This window comes from Hyposmocoma kahamanoa, unplaced genomic scaffold (genome assembly GCF_003589595.1).
Source record: "Hyposmocoma kahamanoa isolate Upper Pololo Valley unplaced genomic scaffold, ASM358959v1 102, whole genome shotgun sequence".
NCBI classification, from domain to species: domain Eukaryota; kingdom Metazoa; phylum Arthropoda; class Insecta; order Lepidoptera; family Cosmopterigidae; genus Hyposmocoma; species Hyposmocoma kahamanoa.
Genome location: NW_020653337.1, coordinates 15,000,967 through 15,017,639, shown reverse-complemented (window position 1 = coordinate 15,017,639; position 16,673 = coordinate 15,000,967). Strand labels below are relative to the sequence as shown.

At 34.7% G+C, this 16,673-nt stretch overlaps 1 protein-coding gene across 1 annotated transcript; it reads left to right on the top strand.

Annotated features, from left to right (window-relative positions):
• Positions 1–1,487: 1,487 nt before the first annotated feature.
• Positions 1,488–16,506, top strand: LOC113235637 (protein O-mannosyltransferase 1). Its single transcript, XM_026471454.1, has 10 exons — positions 1,488–1,616; positions 2,190–2,371; positions 2,730–3,031; positions 5,660–5,822; positions 6,269–6,583; positions 7,326–7,479; positions 7,909–8,037; positions 8,966–9,233; positions 11,254–11,471; positions 15,775–16,506. Exons 1-10 carry the CDS (start codon positions 1,503–1,505, stop codon positions 16,264–16,266), a joined length of 2,337 nt encoding a protein of 778 aa, XP_026327239.1. The 5' UTR covers positions 1,488–1,502; the 3' UTR covers positions 16,267–16,506.
• The last annotated feature ends 167 nt before the right edge of the window (positions 16,507–16,673 follow it).

Genomic DNA, 16,673 nt, shown 5'->3' with positions numbered 1-16,673 from the left:
ATAGGGGTAAGCGGTTAAATAAAACATAAGCATTAAAGTAAGAAGTCTTCCTGGAAGACTGGATTTGGTAAATATTGCTTAAATTAGAGACACTTTTGATGTGTGTAGGTACTTCTAACCAAACAATAATATTAATGAGGCTGAATTTCGGAATGGTTTAGTGTTACGGAGGATAAAGGATAACGACCTATGTGCTTTATTGCATATGTAGTCGTAATGGGACCTAAACGACAGGACTGTATTAAACATGACACCCAAGTCCTTAACAACACTTACTCGGTCTAATAAACCATTTTTAATACTGTATGCATGATTCAATGGCTTCTTATTTTTGGTGAAAGTGATTACCTGACACTTTTTAGTATTGAGAATCATACAGTTGTTGTTGCACCACTTTGTTATCGTGTCAAGATCTATTTGAAGAGCCAAACAATCCTTCAAGGAATCAACTCGACAGAAAATCTTGATGTCGTCAGCATATGCAAGACAATCACTCTTAATCGTGTTCAAAAGGTCATTAATGAAAGCTATGAATAGTAAAGGACCAAGATTTGATCCTTGAGGCACACCAGGCATCGCAACGAATGGAACACAGTCAAATCCACTCAGGGCCACCAGTTGGGAACGGTTCATAAGATAAGACGAGAGCCAGCGGTGGAGATTACCGTGAATACCAAGGTGATATAACTTAGAAAGCAAAATTGTATGATTAACATGGTCGAATGCTTTTGAGAAATCCAAATAAACCACGTCAACCTGACACCTATCATTAAATGCATCGCAGAGGTAAGTCATGTAAGCAAGTAAATTTGAAGTAGTTGAGCGGCCAGAAATAAACCCGTGTTGATTCGAACTGAGCAGATGGTTAAGGTGTTTATAAAGATGAGTGTATACTAAGCTCTCAAATATTTTAGCAAACCAACTCAGAATACTAATTTGTTGTACTCAACTGTCTTTTATACGATCATTCCTTTTTGTTCCATGTCCTCATCTCCATTGGATTCCCTCTTCCTACTATTGTAAAGCTTATTTTGGCATCTCATAGTCTTAATATATATAAAATATAAATGTGAAATATAAATGTTTCGCTTCGTTTATAACTTTCAATTGTATCAAATGATAAATATTTACGTTTGTCACAAAATTGTTATGTTTATATTTTACATGTTTGTATTCCTATTTAACCTTAATCGCGCTTCCCTGATCCTTCCTCCAAATTATTTTCCCTTTCTATTGTTTTCCGTGAATAAGTTTCCCCGTTTTGCAGTGGCACAAACGCAAACCGCGAAGTGCCAGAAACAAAAAACAAACTACTGTAAGATTCGCGTTCGCGTTCGCGTACTTTTACATTGAACATTAACGTGACATTAACTATACAGTTATGTTCGCGTATTTTTAGTATAGGATGTCCGGTATTCTCACTTCTATTCATATTTTACTGAAAAAATTGAAGAAAAGTAAAAAAGCGTTCTCTCTTAGGCTATAACAATAAATTTAGCAGTATGGAGGTGAAAACTGCCAAAAAACGTAAGGAGAAAAAGAAAGTAAACGAGGTCACAGATAGTTCAGAAGAATGTTATTTAGAAAATACTTCAACAAATATAGAAAGGAAAGCGGTAAGACAATTTAACTGTTGTTTAGAGATTCTACAATATACTTGAACATATTTTAAGTACATAGCCTTTCGAAATTTACTTTTTAAAATTATTCAAAGTTATTTATTTTTTCATTTACTCTATGAAAAATAGTTTTGTTTTGTTATGTTTATGGCTCAACGGTCTTACAAGCTAAACTTATTTGGAACGAGGAGAAATATCCACTATTAATTGAACATTTATGTTAACAATTTAAGTGAATGATACTTTAGTGCCAAAAAACAAATATATTCAATTTTAATAATAAATTTATTGTAAAGAAATCTTTATTATATTATGTTATAAAGTTATACTTTTATAATTTAATTTAATTCAAACTTTCACAGTACCATATTTCATGTGATATATTTGATAGTAGACAATTTTAGTGACTAGTAATTTAAACCTCGGCCTACCTCTGCTTTTGTTGATAACAACAATGGTTAACCCTAATACAGGGCTCATAATGTGTAATATATGCATAATTTTAAGACAATTTGTACTATACAAATACAATTAATGTGTTGAGTATTGAACATGAAATAACTAAAATAGGGAGATGGAGCACCAGCCGACAATGAAGCAGAATCAACTAAAAGTACTGAACAAATTATGGAAGTTGATCAACCTGTTAGAGGATGGTACTTAATTGTACAAATTGATATTGTATTCTTAGCTCTCTTAATGCTGGCCTTAAGTACCCGATTGCACAGATTGGATGAGCCCCGTTACATTGTGTAAGTAAATATAATTTACTAATCTGAATTACTATATTACTCATACATTTATATTGTTGTCTTTAGTACATATTTCAATATATTATTTCAATATATGTGAGTGTTGTGGTGCCTTAATGATAAAAAACTAGATGAACAGTAAATTACACTAATAAAATAAATGAAATATAATGATATTGTATTAATTTATTACTGTAATTCACTTGCCACTTGACCTTTCTTTTACAAGTAAAAATTGACAATTATGCATTGCATTCATAAAAGAAATTAAATTTCACTAGAATTCCTATTCTACATGCATGTAACTATGGTACAAAGTAAAATACACATTATATGAAAATATTTAATTACTTTCTAGGTTTGATGAACTACACTATGGAAGATATGTCTCCCTATATACAAAAGGTGTATTCTTCTTTGACGCACACCCTCCACTAGGCAAGCAATTGCTCTACCTTGCAGGCAACGCTGCAGGGTATGATGGCAACTTCACATTTGACCGGATAGGCTCACCATATACAAATAATGTACCTATACATGCATTGAGATTGGTGCCAGCTGTTGCTGGGAGTCTACTTATCTCTGTAACTTATACTCTGATGAAGGAAATAGCAAATTACCATTGGACTGCTATTTTGGCTGCTTTACTAGTATTGTTTGGTATGTTTCCCTGTCTTGAATATTATAGTAATATATTATGTTATGATCAACCAACGGGCACATGGTTTCCCTACCGATTTTTACACTGTTCCGTTCTTAAGCGACATGGTGTCTCTAACATGTGAGTACTTGTGTTTTCATCCACCATTTAAAAAAGAAGAAAAAAAACGGTTAGCAGACATACAGTCAGTAGCACACATGTCGGGTTAACTATAAAAGTCACCATATAGAATTATCATTTATAAACCAATGCTTACTCCCGGTTCCTATAATCAACTCATTGTCTTCGGTTATCCTAACCGTTCGTAATGACCCTAACAATAACCATTCGTCAACATGTGTTTCACATTGTTTTTGACCCGACTACCTGCGACAGATGGTCGTCGGTTATCCGCTTACCAATGGACCTCACAGATTCTCTCTACGTTTCGTTATTCCAAAAACCATATTTTAGCCGATATTTATTAAAAAAGAATATAACTATAATATTATTCTACATTTACAAAAAAACTCAAACAAACAGTTGAAAAAGTGGTGTATACTCAATTTTACGTATTGATTATGATCTAGAAGAGGTTTGATATGACACCGGTGAGGAAACAAAACGCAGTCGCGTCACTACGTTTGTCAAACAGCGATTTGCTTGGCGGAAAGAATTTAAAAACAACATCGAACTAAAGAGCAGTGTTAAACATATTCAAAAAATAAAAGTGTAATTATTATGGATGCTACTCCGGTAAGTTACTTGTTTGATTATAATTATTTATTTAGAATGTTACACCACCCATTAAATCCACATCAAATCCTTAATTATAAAGAAATTAACAATATACCTAGTCTTGCCATAAATATTGTAATAAAGAAAAAATATATTTTTTTAACTGCAAATAACATTTATTACTTTTATAGTGTGTTAGTTTAATACATAAATATACAACAATAAAAAATATAAAAAGTTTATTCGAAGTGGTCACCATTGGCTGCAATACAGTCCTTTAAACGTTGAGGCAAGTTATCAATAGAAGCACGCACTCTTTCCATGGGAAAATTCTTCACTGCCAATCGTATAGATTCGAAATTCAAATGTAATATTTTTTATTTTAAAGTGTAACAGTATTTATGGCCAGACAAATGTCTGAACTAGACATTGCAATTAATTAATAAACAAAATTTGGAGAATACTACCACGCAACCGACGCAATTTGGGCGGTAACAAAATGTTTAACGACAAGTAGCTTTGACAGTTCGTTGACGTTTCAAAAATAATATAGAAACACTATGAACTGTCATCCCCATACTTTATCTTAACTATTCGTTGTTTGTGGTCCTCCCATCCGTAGGTAGCGAGTCACTGGTAACATAGCTTACGAAACGTTTTTTATAGAAACGGTTTTGACTTACGCCTGGTTAAGAAGAGTACCGATGGTAAGCAAAACGGATCGTTTTCTGAATATAGGAACCGGGCATAAATCAAGCTGAAACTATTGGGAGAGTCCTATGGACATAAGTGGTGGTGGTGGTAGGTAACAGTGGAGTGCGATAAGTTGATGATGAAACCATTCTAGAACCTAATTTGCATTTGAAATGATGATATTATAAAACAGTATTTTTATCAGATTTGTTGTGGTTTAGAAAATCATACTATTTCCTTTTTATTATCCTGACAAATTGTATAAGTAGTTAACAGGGTATACAATTATTTTTGTGATAAGTTGTATATATTTTGTTACAATTTTTTAAAGCAGTATGGTAAAGAGATTTGCACCTTTTGACGTAGGGTACAGACTGTCCATTATTTAGAAAAAGTTTTTAAGTTTTATTTTTCAAAGTAACAGCTACCTGCAGATCCTACATAATGAAAACTGACATTAATTTAAAAAAATATGTTTTCAAACATTAGCTACTAAAGTTTTAGAGGTTTTGTTTTTAGTCTTTTAAAACCACATAGAGACAGACAGAAATACAGAAACAGAAACACACACAGGCATTCATTATTTATGATAATAAATGCAATGGTTAATTTTTTAGTAATACAATGCATATAAGAAATATAAATTATACTAATACCATTTTCTATATTAAATAATGGTTATCTAGTGTTTTTGATGAATGGTTCATATCAACTCTGGAAAGGTAAAACATCTAATGTACATTTAGAAAATATTACAGGGGAGTGATTGAAAGTATTTTTATTAAGAAAAAAATTATCATTACTCTAATTTTATTTGTTAAATGGTAAACTAGAAAATTTCAGGTTTTCCATATAACAAATGAAATTTTGAGTTATCATTTTTTTCTTAAAAAAATGTTTTAAATTGTAAAAAATTCTTTAATATTTTTCAAATGCACGTTAGACGTTTTTCCTTTCCAGCGTCGATATGTAGTTTCATTTCCCTGTAGCTGACTGTCTTTGAAACTCATACATTTAATGTTTATTGAGTTCTTAGGTTTTCACGATTGTTACATATATGAAATAAAAGTATTTTTGTGATCTATATGAAGAAACGAACGTTTTGAGCCCTTTAGAGGCGTGGTTACGGTTGACTGATATAATGACACAAACAACAAATAATACGCGATTTAGATCCATAAAAATTGTTTCATTTCTTCTATTGAACGTTGTTACAGAAAATTGTTTCCTAGCACAATCAAGATTTATGCTGCTAGAAAGCATACAGATTTTGTTTGGCTTGTGTGGAGTGCTGTTTGCTATAAAGAGTACAAGGAATAATGGACTAGCCTCTGTGGTCTGGCTTTGTTTTAGTGCTTTATGTCTTGGATGCTGTTTTTCGTAAGTATCACCAAGATGTAATGAAACTAAGAACCAAAAGAAACAATCATAAATGAGCGTTTCTGCGCGATGCAGAGATGATCTCAAAAACATATAAGGAACAGTATACCAGTAAAAATTTTGGCATCGATAACAGAAAAAACATTGTTGTTTCTATCGTAACTTCATGCATTTTGCACGCGCTGAAACGCAGATAACATATATTCATATATTGAAAAATAGAGTACATACATATATTCACAAATAGAGTACATACATATATTCAAAAATAAAGAATGAAAATGAAACTTTTCATTGTTAGTCAGCTATGCCCATAAGATTCTGGTGCTTAGTGGTACCATATTGCTTTTCAGCTTGAATGCGATTGAAACAATTAACTACTGTAATTATATTAAAAAGGGACACCTGTCCGAATAATACTAAACTTTTATTTTCCAAAATTGCAGGGTAAAATACTCCGGACTATACACCTATTACTTAGTACTATTTCTAGTCGGGCGTCAAATTTGGCGGCGCATCGGCCAGGCCGGATCCGGATTGCAACTATGTCTGTCTATACTTTGGAGACTTGCAATTCTCATTATAATCCCGCTAAGTGTTTATGTGGGAGTGTTCTATGCACATTTAGCCATGCTTCCGAAAGCCGGCCCGCATGATAGCGTAATGACAAGTGCGTTCCAAGCGTCATTGAAAGGAGGCCTCGCAAGCATCACTAGAGGACAGCCGTTACATGTTGCACATGGCTCACAAATCACATTAAGGTACTTTTTTTTTAGGAATGAAACTATTTTTCCGGATTTAAATCGCGTATATTTGTTTTTTCAAACAAACCGACGTTTCGGGCCCTTTACAGGTCCCATGGTCACGGTTGACAGTCAACCGTGACTGGAAAAATAGTTTCATTCCTATGTATAACAATCGCGAAAACCTAAGAACTCGATACTTTTTTTTTCTTAAATTACATAAATGAAAATGGTAATTTTTGTGGTATAACTATCAAAAAATCATTTTATCAAATTTTGTACTATGTATGCAAACACTGCCTCCAAATAAAATATTCTATAACTTTAAAGAGTCCAAACAACATCCTTGAAACTATCAGTGGTGCCACAGGTACACTAGGATCTCTGAAATCCATCAGTACCTGTAGATTCCGACGAGTCTAGAAGAGATGGACCTGTATAGATGCAAACTCAGGGTTCGGCTCAATACTCATCAGAATCCTCTTGCTAAAGCACTAGTTGATAGGGGCAATATCTGGAGACTAAAACGAAGGCATGTGTTCGATGGGTAAGGGATGCTGAAGCGGTCGCTCCCTTGCTCTCAAACGCCAAAAATCACCGAAAAAAAAAAACTTATAGTCTAGCAACTGATTGTAGATAATATTTAAAAAAAATACAAACATGAGGAGAGATATGAAATTTGCTTGGACCAGTCAGGTTGATATGAACGGACGATTGATTTTTGAAGAATGGTGGTTTATTGAGAAAAAATTATTTATAGACATACCCATGGACGTACATGCTGGTTACACTCCCACGCACACGTGTACCCCGTGCGGTACGCAGACGGCCGCGGATCCTCCCACCAACAGCAGGTCACCTGCTACAGCTTCAAGGATGTCAACAACTGGTGGATTGTTAAACGACCCGATCAGGTAATGTCTATATTGCAAAAATGATAGTTGCACTTGTAATATGGTATGGTAATCTATGGTAGTTTTTCATATTATCATTGTTAAGTCTTATATTATTTAATTTTAATACATTTTGAATTTCTGTTTCTTGTAATAATTTTGTTGTTACGAGAAACGACAGTAAACCTTATACCACTGCATCAACATCTCGAATTCGTCGTCTTTCAGCTATTGACCGCTAGATAGCAGCACATTTCTTAAAATTTCATTATAGTATATTAATAATATAATTGTAGCCCTCTGCCAGATTTTTTAAAAATAACTCTTAGCAAGACATGAGATTTCACTAAAGCTTCCATCGTTATTTAATCATTCTATAAAGAATTAAAATGTAACATAAATATATAATCATTCTTTATGAATTAAAATGTAACCTTCATACGTTTGCAGGCATCGCTTGCCGTAGCACGCCCACCGGATGCGATCCGGCACGGCGATGTAGTTCAGCTTCTACATGGCATTACGAGTCGCGCACTTAATTCGCATGACGTAGCTGCTGCTGTTTCTCCGCAATCACAGGTACAATAAAATTTTAATAAACTTTAAACATATTCCTTTATTTCTTAAAATAACACTAAACTTTTAAGAGGATTTTGATATCTTGGAAGTGACAGTAGCAGTAGAGCTCCTTGTGAAAGAGTTCATCCAGGTAAGTACTATCACCTTGCCTATTTCTGCCGCCATTCATTACTTACATTACTGCATTCCGGTTTTGAAAGGTGGTGGTGGAAGAGGCACATGAGACTTGTTAACTTATGTCTGTGAGTGGCACTGCACCACGTAAAGTGACCACGCGTATCGGTAACACCAGGCGCAGGACTTGTTCGTTCTTGTTCTTCTTCTTCTTCTTCTTCTTCTACTTCTTCTTCTACTTCTTCTTCTACTTCTACTTCTTCTTCTTCTACTAACACAATCGACTAATAGTGCTTGCTCCCAGGATAGTACATCTTTCTATTTCTTTCCACATACTAAATCATATGTTCTGCTCTTGCAGCTCTTGTTACATGTCAGCTAGCCAGCCAAAAACAATAATTAACGTTTAAAAAGTAATACTCATCGGTCATCCGGTCATGCCATTCCCGTTCAACTTTGTGTAGGTCATGATACGAATTTAAGCAATTCAGTTTTACCACGTCAAGTGAATCGCATGGAACTTGGCTGGCAGGTTATAAGCTCATAGTCGGAACGTAGAAAAAGTCGGTTTTTGTTTATACATGAACATACATTACTTAACTTTATGCGCTTGAGCAAAAACAAAATGCAATATTGACATGTTAGCCACTGATATCAAAAACAAAAACTATACAGAATTTTCTTAAGTACCTAATATAAGCAAAATTCTGGGATAGGTTTCTTTTGCGCCAAGACTGGGTCAAATTGGACCCTTCTCCTTTAATTCAATTTTATAGCCGACTAAAACATATACAAAAACAGTGTTTACTTACAGGAAGTGTCTTGTTATATTGACTACAATGTGTCAATGCCAGCTCAAAATCTTTGGCGAATAGAAATTATAAATAGAGACTCCGACGATGCAACTTGGGACAGCATACGATCACTCGTGCGCCTTATACACGTGGACTCAGGTTCTGCCTTGCGGTACAGCGGACGGCAATTGCCAGCTTGGGGCTTCCACCAACACGAAGTAGTCGCTGACAAAGTCGTTACACATCAGGATACTATTTGGAATGTTGAAGAACATCGATACACGAAAGGTTTTCAATTTTCTTATTAATTTAATAAATATATTCGATACTAGGGTTATCATTATCAGCGTCACTGCATTTTTGCGTCTCGGAAAAAAGACTGTGTGATCTCGAAAATTCCGGAAAAACGAGACTTTATAGACTATTTCAAAAGTAGCTTACCATACTTATAGGTTGAGGTGTTGAGGCATTCAAAACATGATTATTATAATTTGACCTCTTTGTTAACTCAAATTATAAAATCTAAAATAATTTTTCAGTTCTTTTTTTCCATTTTCATAGTGAGCTTGTAAGAAACAAATAGTGTTTAATGTGGTTTCATAGATATATTTTGTCACCCAAGTTAAAAATTACAGAAGGCAAATTATAGTATATTTTTAGATACTGATTAATTAAAATAGTTAAGTCTCAAAAGTTTTGACTTTCTTAAAAATACCGAAACTCGTCGAGACCCGCAAAATTTTCGAGACCGAGATTCCGAGATGAAAATTTGGTACTCATCGCTCTAATGTTCACCATTTGATACAACTCAAAGTTTTGACCATTCTTATCGTAAGCGTCATAGAGTTTAATTTAAATCTTATTTAATCTTATTTTAATGCTCTTGACCCTGTCCTACCCAGAACAATAAAGACGCAAATTCAGAACGGCGAACAGTGGGCTCAAATTGATAATTTCAGAGAAATTTTTTTTTTTAATGGATTCATATACATTTTATTTTTTATCTCAAAATATACGAAAAAAAATGTAATGTGCGTGGGTTAGTTACAGTATAGTTCCAATCATTTACTATGTAGAAAAAAAATAATCCGTCTGCATGTACTTGCGGCTTTGTAAGTAAAGGTGCGGCAAAATGGCCAATTTTTTAATGTACTTTTTTAACAAAATACATGAACTTCGACTAAAGAAAAATTATTTTTAGTGTAATTTAGAGACTGTTATATTAATAACATGAACGTTAAGTAGAAACTAGTACATTGTGTTAAAAAATAAATAACGACTTATATTACTTTTTTACTCATAAAACCGCAAGTACCTGCAGATGAATTTTTTTTCTTGATAGAGACTAATTGGACCTATACTTTAAATAAACCACACACATTACATTTTTCTACATTTTGAGATAAAAAATAAAATGTTTATTTCTCCAAACAAAAAAAAATTATTTTTTTTTCTCTGAAACAATCAGCTTTTCAAGAAATTACATAAGAATAAAAGTTATCAGGAATGTTATTATGTATCATATGAAAAAAAATCAGCTCAATACTCCACAAATTATTCTTATGTCCAAGAATTATCAATTTGGGCCCACTGTGCAGCGGCGCGTACGGCGGAGCGTCGTTTGCAGTGTACACGCTGCCCTTTGAACATACTGACTTGTATTTGTACTTGAAGTGTTGGACCGATGGATTTTATGGTCTATTTTATAATATGAATTTGAAAATGAATGTGACCAAAAAATCCATTGGAATAAGAAAATTTATTAAAAACCATGATTTTCAGTAATTAACAAAAACATGCTTGATGCCATCTCGATACCTAGCCTTTTTTTATTTGTGTATATGTATACACATATATTACTAGTATTATTATATACAAAAGAAACAATTAAGTACGGCCTCCGTGATCGAGTGGCTTGCACACCGGTTTTCATAGTGTGTCGCCATCTCATCGTCCCGGGTTTGATCCCGGCCTGATCACTGTAGAAAACTAACTTTTCTAGTCTTTTCAGGTCTAGGTGTTTGTGGTACCGTCGTTTCCGATTTCCATAACACAAGTGATTTAGCTACTTACTTTGGGATCAGAGCGACATATGGGATTTTGTCTAATATATATTATTTATATATATTGTATATGCCAGTACAAATGTCTACATTGATTTAAACTTTCACGATTTTCACACATTATTTCATTTTAAAAATCGAGACTCACGTTCACAGAGACGTCCATTCGAGGCCGTGGACGTCCGAAACATCGAGGTAAATAAAATATATTTATACGCGATTAACGTGTTTGCCTCTTTACGCAGCTGAAGACAGACGAGAACGTGAACGAGAATTGGTATCCGCTGAAATGATCCCGACAGCTGTGACTCAACTTTCATTCTGGGAAAAGTTTGCAGAACTACAGTACAAGATGATAGCACACGCGCCCGACGCACCGCAAGGCCACATGTTCGCCAGCGAGCCGGCGGAATGGCCGTTACTCGTCCGATCTATCGCTTACTGGCTCTCTCCAAATTCTAATGTAAGTTTTGTGTACTTCTTCTTTATTGCTATAATACGAAATGTTTAATTATTAATACGAATAACGAACACTAAGAAAAATTCCTTCGATTCGGCTGAATTCGAAGTCGTGACTTCAGCTTATCGTACCTGACGATCTCCCAACTGTGCTACGGTCCGAATCAGCAAATCTTGCTCATTTTTCTATGTGCTTTCTTGCAGATCTTTGTTTTTTGTTTTTAACGACTTTTTGCCGTAGCGCCATTTGTGAGAAATGTTTTTGTTCACTCGGCCAGGTATCTTTACATCATCGAGTATATACCCAGAAATAGAGACAAAATGTCATTTAATTTGTTTGAAAACTATTCTGCCATATCATTACTGTGACAACAGCGGTCCGCTTGGCTAGCCCGAGTTCGAAACAATTGACGGGTGTCGTCAATGCGTGTCGTCAATTGTTTCACTTCAAATCGACCGGTTAACTTGAGCTTTGCTATAATGGACGAAAATTGCAAAATTAAATATTTAATTACCGATGAAATGTGATTCCGAGTGTTTTGTAACTAAATGTTTAGCTGTTTTTTCTACACCACCGAATAGAACAGCATGGCATTGTTAGAGATATTATCTTTATTACAATAAATACAGAATATTTTTTGGAATACACGGAGACGTACACACAGGTCAGTAGTTGGCCTGTCTATTCTATATTTCAGTGCAAACAAGAATTGATATTTATAAGAGCTGTATCGCTAATGTGTTACCAGGAATATATGGCCCCTATTTCTAATTATACAGGGTGTCCCAAAAATAACACGCCAGAGCGACACTGTGGGTAGGTGAGCTATATACCTACCAGAAAAAAATATTTTGACCCTAGTAAAAGTCTTTTAGTTTTCGAGATATAGGCCCTTTTTTATTTTTTTGCATAAACTCTACTCTTTGTTGGGTTTTATGCTATTATTGCCATGGTTAGCTCCAGATGGTTGTTATTTTTATTTTTCGAGTATTCTGAATAGTTTTTCCAGGTACAGCAACTAATATTTTACTGAAAAATATCATAAACTATGAAAAAAGTGATTAATTTGGTATACCTCGTACCCTTGTTAAAAGTTAAACATTAACTTTGAATAGCTAGTGTGAAAAAAAATTGTATGAAACTGAATTTATAAACGATCTTAAAAACTACTCCACTTAATGCATAATCAGGAATTGTACAATAGTATTGAAATTTTTGACAAGAACTTAGGTCTGAGTTCATCGATTTTGTCTAATCAGATGATTTCCTAAACGGCCGATCAAATCTCAACCCCTGTTTAATCAGGCGATCATCAAAGATGTGTTCACCACATAATTTCAACCATTGATTACTAAATTGAAGGTTTTTGAACGAAAGAGTGAAGTGTACACAGCTGCCAATTTGTGAAGGCGAGTAAATGAATGTAAAGCATAACGTTGACAGAACTAAACGACGTGGTCGGATAATATTATAATGACACAAAATAAAATACCTTCAAAATGTGCGATCCTTACTTAAAATTGCATACATCTTTATTTAGCTTCGTTACCATTGTCAAAATAGCGTGTCCCGTGGTGTTTACTGGTGTAGTGTTATTGTTTGCAATTTGTTTTGTTTTATTGAAGTTTGTGCGCGTAACGATAAAAGTGATTTTATACCTACTTACAATGGAAGGCAAAAGGAGGAATAGGAATAGGAATTGGGCCCGTAGTACCCGTTAGTACATACCTTTGTGTTTTGTGCTACGTACGCGTTTTTCGTTTTATCGCTGCTTCCGTTTCTACACTTTCGACGACTTGGCATCACTTTGGACTTTCATTTGATAACGATCGGAAAAGTTTTTTTAGTAATCATATCAACAACTTGGCATTACTTTGGACCCTGCTTTTTTTTGCTTATTATTTGCTTACTATTTGGACCGTGTTGTTTGTGTGTGATCGTCAGCTGCGCCGCCGGATACTGCCTTTATACAGTTAAAATGGCAGATCAACAGAATATCGTTGGAGCAAACCTCGAATTCACTCATAGTGATTACGCTGACATGTACATAATTTACGGCGAAACTAGACGTGTTTCTGCTCGCGGCATCGTATCGTTAAATGCAAGATTAGCAGCAAGATTGTATGCGGTAAGATTTCCTAACCGTAGGCCACCGACCCATGAGACCATAATAAGAGTTGATGCTGCATACAGAGAGGGTAGGAACCCTGGCCATCGTGGTGGAGGCAGCCCTCGTACCGTCAAGAGATCCGTCCACTTCAGTTCGCCTGATAGAAAGACGGACTGGCATTTCAAAGTCTACGGCACAGCGAATTTTAAAATGGCACCGATACCACTCATACCATATTCAGAGAGTTCAAACTTTACTGCCGAGCGATTACGCTAAACGCGTACAGTTTTGTCAACAAATGCTTCAAAAGCACAGTGAAGACCCCAACTTTTTTAATACGATTTTGTGGAGTGATGAATCAGCATGTCGCAGAGATGGCTATGTAAACCTCCACAATATCCATAGCTGGCAGTTAGAGAACCCGCACGAGAGAAGAGAAGATCGGTCCCAACACCAGTTTAAAATTAATTTATGGACCGGAATTTTCAATGGGGAAATATTTGGTACAGTTGAACTGCCTCCGACTCTAAATGGCGAAAATTATTTAGAGTTTTTACAAAACCATTTGCCAAACCTTCTTGAAGATGTGCCAATACCATTACTAAGAAGAATGCGGTTTCAAAATGATGGGTGTCGGTGTCCTGCCCACTACGCTCGCGACGCCCGAACGCACCTCGACCAGACGTTCCCACGAAGATGGATTGGCCGATTGGGACCAATTTTGTGGTCACCGAGATCACCTGATCTGAACCCCCTCGACTTCTTCTATTAGGGGTGCTTAAAAGATAAAGTTTACTCCAAAGCTATCACTACAGAAACCGAAATACGACGACGAGTCTATGAAGCAGCTCGAGAAATTTCTCAAATGAGTTTGAGGCGTCTGAGAAGCTCATTTTTCAAAAGATGTCGCATGTGCATTAGAGTCAGAGGGAGGCAGTTTGAACACTTGCTATAATATCTAATAAATATTAAATTATTTAAATATTATTATTTTATTTTCCATTAAGTAAAAACGGCGACAAATCAAGCGACACACAAAGGCACTCTACCACGATATTAGTAGCTAAATCCGCATGCTTTTGGGAAGTTTGAGTGGTCACAGTTTGTTTGTACCAGTTCAGAGAGAGAAAGAAAAGCCTAGTAACTATCTCACTCCTTTATTACGAATACAACGTGGGAAAAAGATTGATGCGCCGTTACCTAGCGCTTAGCAATTAATTCATTTAAAAGTTTAAAATTAATTTTGTTTAGAAACTGATTAGGCTGGTAGGGTGTTATGACGAAAAATAAATTAAATGACTATGTTCCTGTGAAAAATCTCAATAATATTGTACCATTCCTGATTCTGCATTAAGTGGAGCAATTTTCAAGATCATTTGCAAATTCAGTTTCGTACATTTTTTTTTCACACCTTTTTACAAGGGTACGAGGTATACCAAATTAATAACTTTTTTCACATTTTATGACATTTATCAGATAAAATATTAGTTGCAGTACCTTGAAAAATTATTCAGGTTACCTGAAAAATAAAAACAACTGCCATCTGGAGCTAACCCTGGCAATAGTAGCAAAAAAACTCAACAAAAAGTAGAGTTATTCCAAAAAAATAAAAAAGTGCAAATATCTCGAAAACTAAAAGACTTTTACTAAGGTCAAATTATTTTTTTCTGGTAGGTATATAGCTCACCTACCCACAGTGTCGCTCTGGCGTGTTATTTTTGGGACACCCTGTATACTCGATGCTTTACATCTACCAGCAGCTGACTTACAAATAAATGGACGACGGGTCTAATACAAAAACCACGAAAAAAATGTCCCAAGTCAACCTATTCGAAATTTAAATTGTAATGTCATCGCAGTATCGCGCTGTCAGTAGAACAAATGAAGACTAAAGCGGAGTGTCGCGCTCCGTATACGATTTTAGCGCCTTACAAGTGCGGACACTTTTTAGCGCGGACCCGACGTCCATATAATTGTACGTCAATGATTGTAATAGTAAATTTATTGAATATCACGGATGTTTTACTCCACTAGTTTGTTATAATTATTATTACAAAGATCGAACACTAAGGAAAATTCCTTCAATTCAACTGGATTCAAACCAGCACATCGTACTTGACGCTCTCCCAACTTAATTACTGTTTCGAGTTTGTTTTCATCTACTTAGTATAATAACATTCGCAATTTCTCTCACAGGCTCAAATCCATCTTATTGGAAACCTTGTGACGTGGTATACGGGAACACTTGCCGTCGTAGTATACAGCTCGTTACTCGCTATCTACGCCATTCGCCAACGCCGCGCCTGTATTGACTTACCCCCTCGCGCATCGCAGAAATTCTATGACGCTGGCTGCATTTTATTCCTAGGTTACTGGCTTCACTATCTACCTTACTTCTTTATAGACCGCACTTTGTTCCTTCACCACTATTTACCTGCTTACATATTCAAAATATTATTGTTAGCCTATGTCATTGATCATATTTATCATATACTGCATTTGCGTGAAAAAACGCAATCTTTTATCAACCTGTTCATTATGGGCCTGGTTGTATGGCTAGTATATGTAATAATCACTTTTAAAAAATTCAGTGTTCTCAACTATGGGAATTTTGATTTGTCTGAAAATGATCTTATGAATCTCAGATGGAAAGACACTTGGGACTTCATTCTACATAAGAGAGGATAACATATAAGGGTACATTTCATTCGCTATTTATAATATTTATATCTTAGATGCCATTAAAAACTCTTGTCACAACCGTATCCAGATGATTTATTCTAATATTTTAAATGTAGAGAAACAAATATGAATAATAAATACTCTTTTAATTAGGTTTATCAATGATTAGTGTTTTATTACAATGTATTAATAATGTAGATACAGATGACAAATATTCCGTCCAAATATTTTTGTATAGGTATTTTTTAAGAATTCTTTAATATATTAAATGTCTTTTATTATAATATTGTTTTTTTAAACTTAATTACTTATACCACTCACAACATTAATCTTTTACCTTAATGAAAGGAGTTATTTCTTAATTATAGGAATAAAAATATTGTTTTAAAAATAGTAAAGTTTATTATTATTAA

What these genes read in the sequence shown, in the direction of transcription:
- LOC113235637 (XM_026471454.1), top strand. Translation starts at nt 1,503, where the DNA reads ATGGAGGTGAAAACTGCCAAAAAACGTAAGGAGAAAAAGAAAGTAAAC. An exon ending in TTGTTAAACGACCCGATCAG is followed by an intron (nt 7,480 to 7,908) that starts GTAATGTCTATA and finishes ATACGTTTGCAG; the next exon opens with GCATCGCTTGCCGTAGCACG. An exon ending in CTGTTTCTCCGCAATCACAG is followed by an intron (nt 8,038 to 8,965) that starts GTACAATAAAAT and finishes GTTTACTTACAG; the next exon opens with GAAGTGTCTTGTTATATTGA.